The 20227-nt window shown below is 46.6% G+C and overlaps 1 protein-coding gene across 5 annotated transcripts in view; it reads right to left on the minus strand.

Annotated features, from left to right (window-relative positions):
* The window catches only part of SMARCD3 (SWI/SNF related, matrix associated, actin dependent regulator of chromatin, subfamily d, member 3), a 73483-nt gene that overhangs the window by 32905 nt on the left and 20351 nt on the right, over positions 1-20227 (minus strand). For 3 of the 5 annotated variants that reach the window (XM_064703676.1, XM_064703675.1, XM_064703677.1), the window contains 2 exons: positions 3534-3751; positions 431-473 (listed from right to left, as the gene is read on the minus strand). In XM_064703676.1, the coding sequence (XP_064559746.1) occupies positions 431-473; positions 3534-3742 (252 nt within the window). In that variant the 5' untranslated portion in view covers positions 3743-3751. Of the gene's footprint in view, positions 1-430; positions 474-3533; positions 3752-15051; positions 15247-16861; positions 16993-20227 lie in introns of those variants that run through there. The other 2 variants (XM_064703678.1, XM_064703674.1) reach the window with 2 other exon arrangements.

Consider the following 20227-nt stretch of genomic DNA (forward strand, 5'->3'; position numbering starts at 1 on the left):
GTTGTTTACACAGGCTCACTTCAGCCCTATGGTGACACAACCACAAAAATCATAACCTGGCAGCTGCACTGGGCCAGAGACCTGAGCGTGCGCCCAGCCCCGGAGGCACAGCTACACTTGGAGCGGGTTTTGGGCAGGCTCAGCAAGGAGCAGGAGCCGTGCGGAGCCCCGAGGGCCGCGCTGGCAGCCCAGCGCCGCGGAGCCTCCAGCAAGCGGCAGTGCTGGCTCGGCTAACCCAGGCGCGAGGCCGCGCAGGCCGGGCTGCTCCGCTCCCAGCCCCCAGCCCAGCCTGCTCTCCACTTGCACCCACTGCCTACTTACTTTTTAATTAGATTTTTAAACAAAAAGTGAAAGAATTTTCTAAAATTCCTCTAATTACACTAAGATGCTGAACTGATTGTGAAGGGAATAGGAAATGAAAGCGACTCACCCTCTGAGGGAGAATTTTGTCAGCCATCTTCCTCCTCTTGGCACTGTACATTTTTTAAAGAAAAAAACACGTTACCATGGTGACAGATCTAGGAGTAACGAGGCCACCTGCTAAATTATCCTGACATCTCCACATGCTGGTGCACAGCTGTGCATGCATCAGCAAAAGGGTCTCACCCATGCCCAGGACCTTGTACCCCTTCTCTCAGCAGCCTGGGGAGGCAGTTAGGTAAGAACAAATCAGGGCTGTCTGTTATGCATCCTGGAAAGAAGTCTGCAAGTTCTTTGATCACAGCATCTTGTGTGGTGCAGGGCGGCAATACATGCAAGTGCATGTGCACACACTGCTCCTGGGCACGGATAAGCGTGCAGAGCACAGTCTCACACGTGGCGTGCACAGACACACCTACGGTGTGCACATCTGAGTGGCTGAGAGCCTGCAAATGGCATGTCAACTTGTTCAAACAGACAACACGCATTTATTCCATCAAGCCCAAAATTAAGTGCTGAAGAACACACATACATGTGTGTGTATTTCATATGATGTATGAAAACACACGCATATTCACATCCTTCCTTCATATGTACATACACACTTGTTTTACTTATCATATTTGCATGAGTGATGGATAAAGGTGGAAGACCTTACATTGTCACATTTCTTCATCTTTATGAACACAGATGTGGGAAGATGTAGGTGTGCCTGCAGTGTGTATACATACTGTGTCCATACCCATACACAGGCACATTTCTATAGCCATGCATTTAAAAACATACTTGTACTCATGTACATAAACACAAATCTGTGTGTGCCTGAGAAATGCTGCTGTCAGGAGGACTGTCTTCAGATTCTAAGAACTGATCACACCCACCAAACCTGTCACCCAGCTTCCTCTAACAGGGGCCAAGAGGGAATTCAGGTCCCATCTCTTTAACTTGTAAGGCCTTTATCTTAAGCAGGAGATTAATCACTCCGTCTGTGAGGGACAAATGAGAGAAAGCAAACCAGCTGCTGCCACTCTGCCATGTCACAAGGACACCCCTCCTTTTCACGCTGCAAGTCTGTCATCAGCCGTGTCCACATAAAAGCAGTTTCCACACATTGATGTGGCATGGTCTCTTCCTACATTTGTTAATAAATGAGCCAGGGCTGAAATACCAGATTCTTGAGACTCTTCCCCATGCCCACATAAGCCAAGGCTGAGGAACTCTTTGTGCCTGGAGGTACAGTGGACAGAAAATTCAGTTACACCCAATAGGTGTACAATGTCCCTTTTACAAGTGTAGGAATAATGGGAATGGAATGTCACAGGGTGTGAAACTCCAACACCTTCCACCGCTCACAGAATGAAATCTACACTGAAACACTTCACTGAATCTGGAAGCAAAGGCTGAGCAAGCCCCAGCCTCCCAAAGGGATAGGGATATGCATGTACCTGCAACCCCATAGGCTTGCAAATAAAAAGCAAGAAAAAAACAAAGCAACATCCCCTAAGAATTTGGATCTCAACCAGTTCTTCAATAATCTCTTACAGAAAGGAGATTTCTGTCTCCACCAAACCTGCCAAGAAAGGACAAGGGCAACTTTCTTGGACCATGCTAGAAAACATGGAACTGATTTCCCCCCGAGAATTGGGCCCAAGGTGCCAGAAAAGTGTGCCTGAAAAACACATAATGGAAAACCACAGGGAGGTGGAAATGAAAAAAGGGAAAACAATCAACACATTAGCTGAAGGGAAGGCACGGCAGAAGAAACGGAGAAACTCTCTGAATACCCAGGCAGCACTGGTGTGAACTGGACTCAAGGCAGTGGAGATCACTGCTGGCTCTCAAACTAGAAACACTGAAGTTAAGAACAGGGGAGGGGAACGTTTTTCTGTGAGTCAAGCCACCAACTTTTATCAAATACAGTCCTCTAATGCTCCCTGGCAACTAGTTAGTGACTGAAGTTTACCTTAATTATCCAGCAGGGGCAATTTGTCAGGTTATATCCACCCTAGGACCTGAAGCATGGGCATTATTTTGTGGCATTATTTCATGCAATTTCTTGGAGAACCTCCTGGGAGGTGCTATAGAATGTGCATTTTGGCTGGTGCTGGGAAAGGTCTCCAAGAAGTACATGCACTGCTTGTGCTCATGTGCTGCACTCACACACATTCCTTCTGTGTTCAACCTTTTTCAATTGTAATGTATTAATAGTCTCAAGATCAGTGTCCTTTCCAGATGCATCCCAGACACAAGCATTCCCAAATCTGGCTTGCTGATCCAAGGTATATAACCCGGACAGAGCAGGGCTCCTGAGGAACTCAGCTCAGGGAGTCATGTTTTACATACAGCTGGATTCCCTGACACCACCAGAACACTGCCTGAAGCTGTATATACATCTATAATGATTCTGCAAAAGGTAGCCCACACAGATGACTGCACCCTATGTGCGTGTGGACACCACTCAACACTGATGAGGTCTAATGTGCTGCAAGAAGAAATTAGTTAACCTATTTAAGAGAGAATGTATTCAACAATGTGCAAGGTGGGCATATTTCAAAAAGAAAGTTCCACACAGAAATCCCTCTAATTTTATGAAATACTTCCAGTGCATATTTATTTACTTTGTATGTAAAAACATTTGGGACAACTGCAAGTTTTATGACCTCTCTTCTGAGTGACCATAGTACAAACATTCACATGACAAACCAAAGTTTTTTCTACTTGTGTCATTTACAAACTATTAGGTTAGCCAGTCAGAAATCAGAGCAACTACACAGAACAGGCAACAAATAATACAATAATTGTACTATATTAGAAGAGAACTGTTCATTAATTCTAAAGGCTAAACATACTCAACAAATTCATGGCCTGACAAACCTGCAAAGTAAAAGCAGAATAACTACAAAACCAGACATTATTAAAGGTTGGTTTGTTGAAGACCATTCACAAACAAAAAAAAGGTAAAATTTACTAATGTTTTTCCTGCTTAAAAAACCATCAGTACATAGATCTTCTATTCTGTCTTATTTGTTCTTAAAAGTCATATCTACTGCTAAACAGGTACCATCTTTGGCTCCTCAAATTGTTCTGCTGTGTTTTCTTTCCAGAACACTCACCTCCTAGCGCGGTTCTGAGTAGCTTGCTGCTGCTGCTGCACTTGCTGCTGCACCTGCTGCTGCTGGACCTGCTGTGGTGCAGTGCGCTTTCTTGTTGTTTCCATCACAGTCTGGGGCATCCCAGGTCGCACCGAGGGGCTTCCGACGTACGGGGGGCCTGGAGGACCCATGGGAGCCCCCTGATGGGGCATTCGAGCTCCTGATGGCATCCCAGGGCGCTGGAGGAAAAGCAAAACACAAAGAAAAGCCAGCTTGGTTCCCCTTTCTGCAGCTGCCAAGACATTTGTACATGATGCGACACAGGCCCCAGCAGATTCCCTGTCTGACCACCCCGATGAGCACCAAGCAGCAATACAAGGCAGCGAGCTCTGTGACTGGTGTATCTGGGATATCATGAAGAGGTATTCAGGGATAAAGTAGACAGGAAACAGGGACGCAAAATACTGGGCTTGGGAAAACACTCAGTGGTCAATAGCATATCCAGACCAGGCAACAGCTGAAAGCTCTACCTTCAACCCGGATGGGAACAGCCCATGGCAGCGCCACGCAGTCTGCACTGGTGCAGCTCACTGCTGCATGCGCTGCACTGCCGAGCAGCATCACAGTGGTGCAGCTCACTGCTGCTGCGAGCACACACTGCTGCATGCGCTGCACTGCCAAGCAGCATCACAGTGGTGCAGCTCACTGCTGCTGCGAGCACACACTGCTGCATGCGCTGCACTGCCGAGCAGCATCACAGTGGTGCAGCTCACTGCTGCTGCGAGCACACACTGCTGCATGCGCTGCACTGCCGAGCAGCATCACAGTGGTGCAGCTCACTGCTGCTGCGAGCACACTCCGCTGCATGCGCTGCACTGCCGAGCAGCATCACAGTGGTGCAGCTCACTGCTGCTGCGAGCACACTCCGCTGCATGCGCTGCACTGCCGAGCAGCATCACAGTGGTGCAGCTCACTGCTGCTGCGAGCACACACCGCTGCATGCGCTGCACTGCCGAGCAGCATCACAGTGGTGCAGCTCACTGCTGCTGCGAGCACACACTGCTGCATGCGCTGCATGCTGAGCGGCATCACAGTGGTGCAGCCCTGCTGCTGCGAGCACTCCCGCTGCATGCGCTGCACTGCCGAGCAGCATCACAGTGGTGCAGCTCACTGCTGCTGCGAGCATGCTCCCGCTGCATGCGCTGCACTGCCGAGCAGGCGGATCTGAGCAGCGGCAGACAGAAACCAGCACAGGCAAAGCACCAGGATAAACATTTCCCATTGAGAGCCTTCTACTTCGCCTACACCAGAGAGCAGTGTAAGCTCATAATGCAACACGAATCCTTTATAAAAAAGGTCATGTCTCTGATCAAGCCTTTAAAAGAAAAAAAAAAAAAAAGAAATGGATGTGGTAGTTTGTCAACAGCCCCTGTAGGCATTCTAAAGCCCTGGCATTTATGTTGTCTTCTGCATGCTCTTGAGAGACACTGGGTCAAATCACAAGCTTAATGCTGCACAAGACACCCAGTAAATCTAATTCTGCATTCTAAAAGCTTATAGCCATCAAAGAAAACCACCAGTAAAATAATGACTGCCTGTAAAATGCAATTCAAAACAGAGAGGTGAGCTTAGTCTCATCTGAGAATTATCAATATATATATGTCCACATATACACAAAAATATAGACACACACACTCTCTAGGCATTTGAACCAGGATGAAAATAAGAATAACTATACAGCAAAAGTCCTCTGAAAGCCAAGTCCCTCTACAAAGTCTTTTAAGGAAACCAAGAGGCACTGGCATCCATTATGGATAAACAATTGATTAAAGGACAGAAATGAGGCAAAAGTGATTGGTTCTGAAAACAAAAGAAAGGCACATGTAAACTTTTACTGGGACGTCTCCTTTTCAGCATATTTAAAACAACGTGTGGAAAAACAGAACCAAAAAAGCCAGGAAAAACCAATGAATCGAAGCAGTTTGTTGGTAATGCTAAGTTATTCATGTTGACAAGGACGAAGGCCAGCTTCAAGAACTGCAGAAGGACTTTATGAGACAGAATGAAAGCTTAAAAGGAAGATGCAAATGTAGTTCAAGGCATATTGAACTGAATTACAAAAGGGGGAAAAACAATCCAAGAATCACAGAAAAAGCAATGGGCCCTAAGCTGCTGTCCAGCAGAACCTTGTTTAAACAGACACTTCCAGAAAATATTGGTCCACTGGTTACTAGAGGTCAAAAAAATCACAAAGAAAAGAAATAAGAGTGGAGGGAACAGGGGATATCAGTGTGCCATGGCCATGGTGTGTCCACAAATGACGGTCTGTGTGCAGCCCTGGCTCCTGCAGCTCAGTGATAGCAGAGCAGAGCTGAAACAAGGACAGTGAATGGCACAGAAATTCTTAGCATATGGAACTGCATCCACGGAAGTAAAGGTAAATAAATACATTGTGACTTTTCATCTGGAAAGAGGTGATCCAAAGGGGTATTTGCCAGAGCTCTGCAGAATCATGTGTGGCCTGGGGAGGACAGTCAGGTATTGAGTGATCACTGCCCCTGCCAAAATAGCAAACCCTGGCCATCAGCAGAGGGGTCAGGCTCACAGACCACTGGAGGGGTCAGTTTGTCACACTGTGGGTATCAGCCTGTGGAACCCTCTTCCAAACGGGTGCTAACAACACAGAAGACACACTTGGCTCAATAGCTGCAGACTATGAAGTACTTGGGAGAAATACACTACTGAACTCCAAAATGAGATCTGTGCACCCCTGACGGCATGCAAGCCAGTCCACTGGGGGTGGGAAGAAAATATTTAGTGCACAGTCAACATATATCATGATTTTAAAAAGTTTATATCATCTTTATATCATAATTTCTATGATTTCTAAATATTTATATATGTATTATAATAAAACATAGTTCTAAAAACAATTTGGACCCGCATCTCCAAATTAACCATCCAAAGCCACTATAGCTCCCAAAGCCCCAGCTCAGGGTCATCCCTAATCACCACAAGTCTGAGATATTCCTGATGCTTGTACCTATAAAGGAGACTGGAGAAAGGCGAGGAATGGATGATCAGCAAAGAACCAATATGGGCTATAACTGGTACGGACAGAGAAGCAATGCAGGAGGGAGAAGAGTCACCAGCACAGGAACCCAAGCGGGTGAATTCAGCAAGTGTCCATGTAAGAAAGCAATGGCAGGTGTGAGAGAGCAGCAGGCAGACCAAACTGCAGCTTTGTGCAAAGCTCCAAATGCCTTCTGCCATGAGCCTGGAGCCCCAAGAACAGCTGGAAGAGAACAGTGCTCTCTGTTCCCATGTACAAGCCCCAACCCTCTGACCCAGGCAGAGTCAGCGGACAGAAATGGCCCAGAAAATGCTTCTCTCTTGAGCCTGCATTTAGGATCTGTCATCTGTCAGGCCACACACTGTGGCCTCCTTCCAGCAAAGGGCAGAGCACAGGGCCAGCTGCTGCCTGTCAGTCAGCTGGGGACAGCTGACAGTCATTCAGAAGAGCCCAGATCCTGAGCACAGCCCTCTCATGGAGACTGACTGGCTACATGGATAAAACTGAAGGCCCACTTTGGTGCTGCTCTAAAGGACAACTTAGGGCTTGAAGAACAAGGTCAGCAAGCCAAATCTACTCCCAGTCTTGGTCTTATGTTTTTGAACTTCCTTCAGTCTCCTTCGTTAAGCACTAAAATAGAGAAACAGAGAAAGGAAAAATATGAGAGAAGAGAGGCAGCTCTAAAAAAAGAACACTCGATCTCATCCCTTGACTGCCTCATTCCTTCACCTGTTCTCATGTTCCTACCTCCGAAATCACTCATAGATAAAGTATTACTCACTATGCAACTGCCTTCCTGCTGCAAGCCCACCAGACTCCCAAGATACAGAAATGCTTTATCTTTTTAAACTTTGATAAATGAAGAACACACAAGCAGTATCTCACCACACCTAAAAGCTTATTTTGCTCTCAAACACATGTGATACAAGAGAGTGATTTAAATACTTCAAAGTTTTTACAATAGTGACATTAAAAAAGAAAACTCTTCATACTAAAGAGTATGCTAATACCATTATGCTTTTGAAAGAGATCTTGAAGGTGCATCTATCTACAGGTTAGATTCCATCCTGCTGAAGAAGAGGGGGAGAGACAGATCCTATCATAAACAAGAAGCATCCATAGGAAACACTGCAGTGCAAAACAGCACTGATACATCCTCCTTCCCGGAAAATCATCTACCTGAGAGCCCCATCCCTGACCCATCTCTGTTTGTACCCACAGTCCTATCTCCTTTTTACCTCCATTGATTATATTTGCATGTATTATTCTGCACAAACACCTCACTGGATGGAGGGCAAAGCCACTGCTGGCCATAGGAAATGAGGAAGACCACAGCCTGTCCCCAGCTGAAAGGATGACTCTCACAGCTCTGAGAAGGTGAAGCAGAAAACAGAGCAGCACAGCATCGAGGCAAAGACACAAAGGCACACATTTCATGCAGGTATACTGGTCTCCAAGAGTTCTGCTGACTGCCTGTGTACATGTGCTCTGGCTACAGCTGCTCAAACCTGAGAGTGCTGTCAGTGCAGCAGAACACCACCCTGACACCTGCTGCCACAGCCCTTCACTGCTGTCCACGCACAGCTTCCTAAGCCGTGTTCGGCTTGCCTGCTGTCCTCCTGGCCTGAACTTCCTGTCACATCAGAGCTCTGTCTCTGTCCTCTTTGGCATCCTTAAGTGAACTTCTGTCTGACAGCAGTAACGAGACAACATTAGAGCAGTGTTTTTCTATGTTCTTCTACTGCAGAGTCGTTTCTCAGGGGATGTGCATCACAGCAGTCAAAACACAGGAGAAAAAAGGAGTCCTGTCTGGACATACCAGTAAGAGGAAAATAACCTGGAGAACTGACAGGTGAAAGAAAGTGTCAAGAAAAGTAAAGCAAGAACACCCACAAGAGGCCTCAGAAAGACTGAGCAGAGAGCCAGGAGTTGCTGCATTGCAGCTGAGTGCTGAGCTGCACCTACAGCAATCTCCTGTCCTGACAGACTCCATCCACCTCAGCACCACACAGGCGGCTCTTACGGCCACCAGCTCTGTTAACAGAGACACTGACAGATTCTGAGAATAACCACCACCACCAAGTATACAAACAGCATATTTCTTAACTGAAAAGACCCTCCAAGGAAAATGGAGAGAGATTGTTTAAAAGGGCCCAGAATGACAGAACAAGAGAGAAGGGCTTCATACTGACAGACAGCAGGTTTAGACTAGAAGAAAATTCTTTACTTATGAGGGTCATGAGGCCCAGGTTGTGGCTGCCCCATCCCTGGAAGTGTTCAAAGCCAGGCTGGATGGAGCTTGGAGCAATCTGGTCTAGCAGAAGGTGTCCCTGCCCACGGCAGAAGGGTGGGACAAGAAGATCTTTAAGGTCCCTTCTAATCCAAATAATTCTATGACTTCTATAGGGCATAAACATAAGCAAAAGGAGATATCTGATGCTGTCTGGAAGTAAGAATGAGTAACTAGAAGTACATGGAACCCTTAAGAAATTTAGACTAGATTGATACTGTGTGATGGCAACAAGTTTCTGACTGCACAAATGGTTTCCCAACTGGATGTATTGTTTCAAAATGGGCTCTTAGAAGTGCAACAAATAAAACTGGTATAAAGCTGCTCTCCTCCCTAAAAATATAGATGTTACTTCATGAGTTCCCCTTTTTAATGTCTATGAATCTTTTAGAGGCTTAGTAAGCTGAAACATCAGTATCGCAGTTCTTGCTTCCTTCCATATTCACCTTCCTCCATTTCCCAAAAGCTGTCTGTAAGTCCAAGTGTTCCAGGTACCGCACACTTCAATATAATATTCACAACAATCCAGAAGTCTTTAACCAGGAAAACATTCCATTTACAGAACTGTGAATTGGAACATGAGATTAAGTTCAGTTCTATTTCATGCATGTCTGTTCACAGTTCAGAATAATCTGCCACCAAGTTCAAGTGGTGCACTTGGATGCAACCAAAGGAGAAAAACCAAGAAAATCTTTGGAATTGAAACAAATAAACCTTACAAACCAGCTTTGAGTTCCACCACTCATCTCATCATACCACTGCTGTGATCTAATGTATAGAAGGGATTTTGTGTGAAGAGCTACCAGAATGTGCCTCTTGAAAAGTACGGCTTTGGGAGGGAGAGGAACAACAGACATCTGCAGCACCATGACTGGCTTGTAGAAAGAAGAAGCTGGTCAAGAGCGTGTTGTCTCTTCCCTTACAATAATCAAACAACAGTTGGCAGATCAGATAATTCCTTATGCAAGATAAGCTGAAAAATTTCTGACACAAAACACTGACTGCTAGAAGCTTAGTAGGGTTCAGGAAGATGGCACTAGACAAACATTCATAAATAAAATCCACATAGAGGCACTACACAGAGGGCAGCTCTGGGTCAAAAAGCTCCCAAGCTCCAAGTCAGAGTATTCATATGAAGGATCACCAAGGTTTTGCCTTGTTCCTGCACTTCCATGCTGCCTTTCACTGCCCCCATTCTACGCGGGACACTGAACTAAACGATCATCTGGCTATTTTCATAATCCTACTGTATTTTATTTTTTGTAGAAAGAGGAGAGCAATTCAAACATCTCACAGATGCATTGTATCCACACACCTACATTGTTTAACAAGCCCATATTGCACAAAATCACATTGATCGCAATTAAAGCCTTGACTAGCATTAATGATTTTATTCTCTTCATTATGCATCAACATTTTTCTGCTTGAAAGTCTGAAATCAGTCCATGGCTAGAAAAGGACAAACCTTCAATCTCTACCAGCAGCTTGCTCACATAGTTGAGCGTTGTACAAGGTTTTCACTCTAGCTGTCCCCTGCAACTACCTTCCCAATCAAATTCCTTGATTTCTCCAGGCTGCCCTACTCGCCCCAAGCACCTCCTTGCTGGCCACAGTGGGGAACACGCACTCAGCAAAGCAGTGCCTCCATTCCAGACCCCGTTCCCTGAGGATGCCCTTGCAGAGAGAAGCACGCAGGGAGCTCTGTGGTAGAAAGTGGAACAAACTGTCCAAAACAAACAGTTCATGAGGCTCTTTTCTAGCCATGCCAGCGTCAGCTGGCCATACTCTCTGCACCTCACTATTGCCAGTAGTGATCTCTACAACCCTGTGACTGAGTGGGAGGAACAGTTACATTTATTCACTTAAAACTAAAACAGAAAACTAAACACACACACTAAAAACACCTTCCAGTTTTGGGGAAATATCTTCAGTTTTTCCCATCCTAATAAAATCCCATAATTTTTATAATATACTGAAATATGAGTCCTTGAAGTCATGCAGTTCTTCCTCCTCTCGAAGAAGTAATATGAGTATCTCCATCATCTTTAATAGATGTTTACTTCTTTAACCAGTACCCAAAAGCCTCCAATGACAAAGATTTTTACAATTTACATAATCAGTCCCTATACTTAGAGATTATAAATAAAACCAAAAATACCCCTATTCTCTCACTGATGAAGCCTTCAGAGGTGTCCCACTACTACTGCCCTCTGAGTTTCCAGTACTTTGGCTTTTTAGTCATACAGATTGCAAAACCAGAAAAACATTATTGTAAGTATATGCCACGGATTTACAACTGCTTCTGCATTATTCCCTGCCCCACCTTCCAATCAGGCTAACAGTTGATGTGATCTCTTATTAGTTAGACACTAGGCAGCTCACAGGACATCCAAGCCTTTCTCTTGAAGAGTGACATTTCATTTAAATCCACCCTAGGAGATGTATCAGGAGATGCAAAACTCATATATGAAATTCATTGTTTACCCCTTTTCCCCAGTCACTAATAAATCTGTTATAGATCCTCCATAACCATCAGACCTGTTGTTTAGTCTGTTCTAACACTGATGAGTTATTTATCATATATATAATATTTGTTTACATGATGGCATGCTCTGACACTCTTCTTTCACTGCTGTAAATGCCATTTCATATGAGAGAGTTTATGTATTCACCATAAAATCCTAAGACCAAATTTGAGAAGTAGATAGCCAAACAAAAAGAGGACTGAGGATAAGGAAAGCAGTCACATCAGCGATATACAGGTTTGTACGAATTAGCAATTTCGGAGTGGAACTAATATTAAACTGTAGAGATTAGCAGGAACTATGAAATAACACCCATTAGCAGAAAATAAATATGGATAAGGACTTATATTGCCACAGAGAGCTTCCTAAGCACAGCAGAGAGGACAAAGACCAAGATCACTATGGGAAAAAGAAGGTGATTTGAACTGACAGCAAGTACATTGTAAATACAGCTATGACTCCAGAGTTCAGAAAGGCACATAGACCTTTATAGGGGTATCTGGTGGATAAAAGGCAAGAAGATTGGCTTTGGAAGGAAGATAAAGTGGGAACAGGAAAAGGACACAGCAGCAGATGAAAAAGGTCAGAACAACGGGAGAAGAAAATGAACCTCTCAGCAGGTTCCTGTGTGCAGATGACACAGCCAAGGTCACCAGCACAAGGCACCAAGCAAAGGCTCCTGCAATCCAGTCACAAGAGGACAGATGTCTGGACAAGAGGTTTGACAAGACCAGCACGACGGACCTTCGCAAGACTAAACAGGCAGATACCTGTTTGAGTAAGAAAAAGACAAAACAGAAAGAAACAAATAAAAAAGCAGGGGAGGGAGACACAGGCAGGAACCGTTTAAGGGATCCAGCCAGCAACGAGGCCTATGGTAGGGACTAGAGGATAGAGGAAACTGAGGGAAGTAATGACCTGCAGCAAGACTAGTAACTCGTTCAACAAAAAGTAAGGCAACAGCTGGACAGCTAGAGAAATGTCAAAAAGACTGCCTGAAATGTATTACCAGAGAGCAGAGAATGCATTGATAAAAAGATATTAAACAAAAATGTGGCGATCAAAGCCATATTTGTCCATACAAATGCTAGAAAAAGAGAGGAACAACAAAAAAAGCACTAAGTACAGCATGAAGCCTTTTTTGGGGGGGAGGGGGCGGAATTCTTCCCACAAAAATGATGTGCAAGACGCTGATGAACCTGAACAGGAGTAAAAGCATACTAAAAATAAATAACTGAAAGAGATTTAACCTTTCTAAAAGCCCAACTGCTAACCAGAGGTGTAACAAACTATCAAGGTCTCAAGAAGGAGAGAATGAAGTGTCCCACTTGAGACTTTTAACCTTTGATTCATTCACCTTTCAGGGGGATCCCTTCTGCCTGGGACAAATGAGGAAGAAGTCATCATCTAAGCTGGCAATATGGAAAAGCACAAAAGCAGAATCAGGTGCACAAGAGCAAAGGGCAAAGTGACCTTACCCAAGGAACATATGTTTCCAGAAAGATCAAGTGAATCCAAGAGCTAAGTGCCCATAAGAAATACTGCAGAATTATTCTGTTAATTTAAGTGTCAACAAAGAAAAAAAGATTTCTCACAACATTCTACCTCTGTTTGCTTCTCCTCATTTTTCTGAGGGGGGAGAGAAAATAATTTTCAATAACCAAATAAAATTATGTTATCATAGAATAAAAAAATTAGGCATTTGGAGAAGAGATCGGTCCCTGAAATTAGAGCATAATCTGACTCCAAGAAATTCCACTAAAGTCTGCTATGAAACTTGATTTTTCAATGACTTAATTCAGGTGTTGACACACTTTGGGTAGTAATAAAACAGAGGAGCCAGCGCTAGGCAATGGCTAGGTAATGGCTGGCATGGCACATTCTCTTATTTGGCAGGATACAGGGCCTGGAGAGATAAAATGGAATTACAGCTTTTTTTCATCTTTTTAAAGTAATGGAAGAGTGACTACCCCAACTGAACCTGAGATGAGGAAAAAACTAAAGGAAAGAACAAACCAGGCACCAAAGCAGAACTAAAGGAGATAATAATGAAGGAAAGGAGAGGGTGATACAAGAGGGGCTCAGGCACCAGGACAACAGCCAAGAAGCCCCAGCCTCGGCAACAAGAAGCAGGAAGATATATACAGATATCCAGGATAATGCATACATTCAAGTAAGATGCCACTAGCAACAAAACTCCCGGGGCCGAAAAGACAGACATTCCTGGCATCCAAATAAGTAATGGAAATGAGTTCTGCTATATTCATTCCAGTATAAATTAAAATTTTCCCAGGCTTAAGAGCCCTGCATGCTGCTTTCACGCGAAGGCCAGCTAGATGTGGAATAAGCAAATTCCCGTAACTATTTTTGCCACTCTTCTCGATACTAAGGAGGAGCACTGGTGTGCAAATGCCAAGGGAAACTTTAGAAAAGGCAAAATCATCCCATCTGCCACCCTCCCAACTTGCTCCTGGTTCTGCTCAGATCCAGCCATCACAATCCAGACCACCTTGACAAACCCACAACTAAACCACTGCTGCCACCTGCACAGCTGCTCTCTGCCACCCGAGCAGCCGCCAATCCCGCCCAGCCTGCTGCTGCTCACTGGCACGGCACCACAGCACCTCTGCACAGCTCCCACCGCTGCACAAGGCCACCTCAGAGTCCCCGGCCCTGCCACACCCGCCACATCCAGCATCCAAAGGACACACGCAAGATCCTACACATCTGGAGTAAGCCTGAATCAAGGAGACAACTCAATAGCCTGCCTGGAGCTCCACAGGTTTCTATGACCTCTGTACAAGAGCCCCCACCTGATGTCTTCAAAAAGGTGTCACAGGAGATGCCAGGATCCTCAAGAAAGAAGGACTCGGGAATATCAGCATCCAAATAATATTACATTCCTTTGGGCTCTTTAACAGCCTTATTTCTGTTCAATGTGTATCAATGCTAGAAATCCAAATGTTATAAATGGTGACTGCTCTCAGACACTAGAGTCATTTAAAGAACGTTTCCAATGGCAGCAAAACAGGGTGAGCATTTCCCCTTAAATGGAGATCGAAGACCTGATTCTTAAACAAAAGCTGGAACATTTTTAAAGACCTGAAGGATTGCTTTAATTAAGCATGGAACCCTGAAATTCTCTCGTGGGTGAGTTTCCATAGACTGTTACAGACCTGCAGAGCTAATCTCTTCAAGCCCCTGAAAGTCACCTGTTAAGTAGCCAGAGGATACAAACGAGCCAAGACTGGAGACAAGAACCAGAGGCAGCACCCCAAGGCTTCATCAGGCTCTCATCAGAATTGTTTTCCAAAACACAAGTTTGATTACAGAACAAAGTGTCCTACAAGCCCATATGGGTTAGATCCAGTGCAGATTCTGCACCATGATCAGGCTGAAAAGCATGCTATTCACCATTCATGGAGAATCACAGCAAAAAGCACAGCACACATCCCCCCAGACACAAGCCTGTATTAACAATGAATCAGCGCAGAGGCTGGGGGTTCTACAGACCCCAGTGTTCTCCTGGTGAGGCAGCTACCAGCGCCCCAGGAGCACACTGCAGGAGCTGATCCAGCCCAGCACAGAATCTCCAGTTTCCACTCATCCCTCTATTCAGAGCCAGCCAGCTCACTAACTTTCCCGACTCACCACCCCATGGACCAGAAACTCAAAAAGTTTGCTTTTCGTAGCTTTGCGAGCCCCTCCTGTAACTTCATCTGTAGCCATCAGGGTCTGCTCAGCCTCTCTCACTCTCTCTCTTCCTCTTTCTTTCCCTTTTCTGCCTTTTTCTCCAACTCTCCCCTCTGAGTCCTGCTGGGCTCTCACACTTCTAATAGCACGGAGTGGGGAGGGGGCCCCTTCAGGGCCTTCCTGACGGCCCACTCGCGCTCAGCCTCAGCTGCTGCATTCCTCCACTGATAAGCCAGAAATAGTTTGTGCTGCCGGGCTCTGTCTGTTTACTCTGCAGGGACAGAAAATCCAGCTTTTTAAACCTCTCTGTCCAAACAGCAGAGATAAGCAGGAGGCAAATTGAAAAACACGTCTCAGTTTTCCCTGGTAGTGCTGCAGCCTCTCCTCCTCTGCATCAGGGATGGGAAATTCTGGGGCAAGGGGAAGGGGGAGGGGGCAACTTCAGCAGTGACACAGAGCTCAGCCCCTCGCAGAGCTGTTTTCCCATTAGAAAATGCAGCAGGCGAGCAGTGGTTTTCCCTTGCTCCCACTGCTCCTCCAGCACTGCATTTCCAGGCCCTTTCCCCAGGGACCTGGCAGGCAGCACACAGAAACATTCGCTGGCAGCATTTCCAGCATGAGAGACGAGAGCTAACCCCTCTGGACAAGAGAGAAGCAGCGGGAGGCCGGAGCTGGGAACAGGGAGGGACAACATGTGGAAGCGAGGGGAAAGCAAGCGTGTGAGATCAGCAGACGGGGGTGGGGGGCAGCATGGCGGCGCAGCTCCCACGGCTTGTTTCCAACCCCCACGCCCGCCACCTCTCCCCCTTGACCACGCTCGGGATGCTCCAGAGACCCCAGGCTGACTGACAGACGCAGACAAATTATTAACACCGCAGCTGCTGTAAGACATCAGCAGTTCACTGCTTGTCACAAAAAGCCCTGCACGACAGCGTGTAACATCCCAGGACACTGCTGGGAACGCGAGGCCCAAGGGGGAAGGGAGAAGAGAGCAGCAGCCCAGCCCCTGGCGACGCCGGCAGCACGGCGGCCATTCCACGAGCAGAATGGAGCAGAGGCGGCTGCTCCATGATGGCCGAGCCCGCAGCAGGGCCCGGGGCAGCGATCTGCTTCCCGCAGCTCACAGGGCCCATCTTCCCCGCTCTCCCTTAACACTCCAATAGGCGAGATGTTGCCAGGTTACAAGAGGGGTTTATTCTATTCCTCTGCTTGAAATTCTTGTCTAGGGGCTGTGAATTTTCTGGCAGGACTGCAAACAACAGGATCAGATCAGAAACAAAATTATTCTGCCCTCATCCAACAATAAAAACAAGCACAGAAAAGACACTACATTGACTAGCAGCGAAAGGCAAGCCATGAAGGCCACATGGCCTTCTGAACGTGGGGGTGAGGACAGTGACCTCCATTGATTTTTAGGGTCACCCCAATCTTAAGTGCTAGCATGTGGCAACAGCCTGAGGAATCACCGAAACTCAAGGAGGGTGAGTGTGATTATCAGCTCCCCCTCTCAGCCCCTCAGAAGGAATATGCCAAACAAATCAACATAGCCTTGCCTTATTTTGTGCTGGAAAAATTCCTTAAGTTCTAGCTGAACTAAAGGCACATATAATCTGGAACCATCTGCTGCATGTCTCGTGGACATGGTCATGTCAGGTTCACTTGATCTGGAGGGCCTTTTCCAACCTAAACGACTCTAAATTCTACATGCCAGTTTGTCTGGCAAGGCAGCACGCAGCTGGTATCTGCCATGTTTTAGACTCAGACTCACACAGGAATGCTGGCTCCCATCATGTGAGCCCCTTCTCTGCTGCCGGCAGTCACCGTGCACTTTCCTCACAGTCTGCACTAGCTGTGGGTGCCGCACTGGCCGGCGGTCTCAGCAGTCCCGACCGTGGAGGGCACGGGCCCCGGCCCGCGTGGCTGTTTCTCCCCTGGCGGGGAGCCATGCGAGCCCCCGCCGCGTGAAACGGCAGCAAGGCCGGGCGGCAGGGCTCCTCCAGCAGCCGCCCTTACGGGCCCGGCGCGGGCAGGGGCGGCGGCGGCTCCAGGCTGCGGCGCGGCGCGCGGTCCCCCCTCGCGTCCCCCCGCGCTCCGTCGCCAGCACCATCGGCACCGAATGGCAACGGCGCGCCCGGCACGGGCAGGGCGTGCGCCTGCCACGGTCCCGGCCCCGCCACGGGCGGGCGAGGACCGGCCCGGGCCAATCCGCCTGCCCGGGGCCAAGCCGGGCCGGGCCGGGCGGGCAGAACCGCGGCGGGCGTAGCGCGGCCCCGGGCGCGGCGCGCGCATGCCCGGCGCGGCCCCGTGAAGGTCAGCGCGGGCCGGCGGGGACGCGCGGGCGGGGGCGCTTTAACCCCTCCCGCGCCGCGCCGCGCCCGCACCAGCACCGCCCGCGGCCCGAGGAGCGGCACCGGCTGTTCGCGAGCCGGGCCGCAGCCCCGGCCCTTTGTCCGCCGGCCGGAGCATGCGCTCGGCTGCGCAGGTCAGGGGTTTCCTATTTTTCCCCTTAGCTGCAGATACGGCATGGAACCGCAGCCGCCCCGAGCTCCATCCATAGCCACCGAGTCCCTTCTGGAGCAGGAGGACATCTGCTATGAAGTGCTAGTAATTTAAGCTGAAAACCATACCATATATATTGTAATCTGTCTGGATGAACAGACATCCAAAACCAGGTTTCCTTGAACATCAAATTCCAAGGCCAGCCACTTGAAAATTAAGGAATGGCAGCCTCCCTTCAGCCGTCGACTGAGATAATGTAAAAAAAAAAAAAAATTTAAAAAACCTGTAATAATAAAAACTCAGCTCTTAGCATGATGGTAGTTCTCCAAGCACTTTAGAAAAATCAGTACATGCAGCTTTTATGTTCTGCAAATGGAAAATACGGTACAAATGAATGGAAGTGACTTGCCCAACATTACCTAGCTGAGAATGAAACCCATTTCCTGTGATTCTTCAACCCTTCACAATAGTGTCCAGGAAAACTACTGTGTGAGGCATTTGCACAAAAGGGTGAAGGTTACCATGCCAGAATGTAATTTCCCATATTAAGAGAAACAGCATATAACTTTATTTTAAATTGTTTAGTTTTCTATTTTTCCAACTTTTTTTTCCCCCATAAAAGTGTAGAAAATAGTTGTCAATGTTCTTTTAAAAAGTGACTGATTTAACCCATGTGATCCCCAACTGCTGCAGGTATACTGGCAGCTTCCAGCCATCTCTGACCTGGAACATCTCTGTGCCAGGGGGCTCTGGGCAAGGCTTGTGTTCCTCCACTCATTCCTGAAGGCTGAGCACACGCTGGGGCCTCATTCATACTCATTTTCAGCTCGCTTCATGTCCCATTCCCAGACCACTTCATTTCAGAGAAAGGCTGATCTCGTTGCCTGGTACTTCCTGGGGTACTGGGAGCCCACTTGGTGTGTGTGGTTTTGGTTTAACTTCTGCTATTCGGGACTTTCAGGCTGTTAAACTAAGATGGTCCGATTAGAAAAGAGATGAACCAAGTTGTTTTAGGGAGATGTGTTTGCTGCCACTTGCCATTTTTTGGTCTGAAGGTAATCATAGAAGTAATGAAGGTGCTGATTGCCTTAAGCAGGTGTGCTTTCCCTCACCCAAGTTTCACTTAAGTCAGCATCACTGTTTTCAGTGAAACTTTGAATACTTGCAACAGTTTTGGAATTGATGCACTGTGGCATAGAAGACATGCTGGAACCGAAAAATACGCCAAGACAGAGGCTCTGGTAACCTAAAGAAATGTCCACTTGTTCCTGAGTTCAGAATTATTCAGTAGTCTCATTAACAATATGGGTAATGTACTTAGAGAACAAGCTTATTCAATTTCCTAGAAACATACAGTTTGGAGAGGTTACAAGTTTGCTACAAGAGATTATCAAATTTAAAGTCCTGAGGACCTGGAGATATGTCCTGTTTTTTTCAAACCACAATTCAATCAGAAACAGTGCAGGGTTCCACATAAGGATATAAATCAGCAATTATCTAAACAGGAGATGGAGAACTGGCTGAAGAGACTTTTTTTTCAGAGAAAACATCTGGGGATATGATAGATCGTGAGCTGAATGTGAGTTAACAGTACTACCCTGTCACAAAATAAACAGATAAATCCCAGGAGATCAGGAGACTGCAGGAATGCTGCCCCACTGCTCTCATCCCCTTGGTGGCAGCACAGGCACTGACAACAGTACTCCAGATTCTTCATTTTTCCTCATTCCATCTCTCCTCATTCTCCCCATCCCCTCAGCTCTCCAGACCACAAGCTGTTCCAGCTCAACATTTCCTTAAGGTTGAAAAATTAAATGTTGCCAGAATTGCTGAGGAACTCTTCCAAAGCAATTCTGTCATGGTATGAACTGTCAGTGTCTCATCCAGACCAACCTTTGCTGTCAGGGGCTCTGTGCATCAGAGGAAATGTGGGAGAAACCAGGAAACCAGGAAGGTTAAGGAAGGTCAGTAAGTGTGACAAGAACTGTAGGGTCCAAATAAGATAAAGAGAAAAACAACAGTCATCAGGTGTCCAAAAGGCTGCTGCAAATACAGGGAAGAGCTGCTCCTCATACACAGAGTACAGGAAATAACACCTTGAATTTCTCCCAGGAGGATTATGTTCGATATTAAGGAGAAGCACAGCAGTGACAGCAGGGATGTTCTGAGAGAGTTTGTCCAGCAAGGATGGGACTCCTCATGGCCAAAGGTCTTTCAAGAACAGGTTAGAGAAGCATCTATCCAGAGTGATGTAGGTGGTGTGGATTGTGACTTGGTGTGGATTCTGACTGCAGACAGGACACAGCACCAGCTGATTGCCAGAGATTCCTTTTGCCTTATTTCCATACAGAAACAGGAACCTCTGTGTTACAGAATTTCATTCTCTGTTAGGCCTTCCCAGTACTTGTTTCTAAAATCTGTCAGGGAGGCAGGGAGGGAGGCAGGAAGGAAGGAAGGAAATAAGACAAAGAGAAGTGTTTGTCTCTGTCTCTGAAAGTTCCAAACATCATTGTGAAGAGGTAGAGAGAGAAACTTATTTCATGATTATTTCAAAAGTAATCAAAGGCAACAGCAGGGATGCTAAAAGACAGAGAAATGTATCAAATATATATGTAATATTATAGGGTACAAAATA

The sequence above is a fragment of the Zonotrichia leucophrys genome, chromosome 2 (genome assembly GCF_028769735.1).
Source record: "Zonotrichia leucophrys gambelii isolate GWCS_2022_RI chromosome 2, RI_Zleu_2.0, whole genome shotgun sequence".
In the NCBI taxonomy this organism is placed as follows: domain Eukaryota; kingdom Metazoa; phylum Chordata; class Aves; order Passeriformes; family Passerellidae; genus Zonotrichia; species Zonotrichia leucophrys.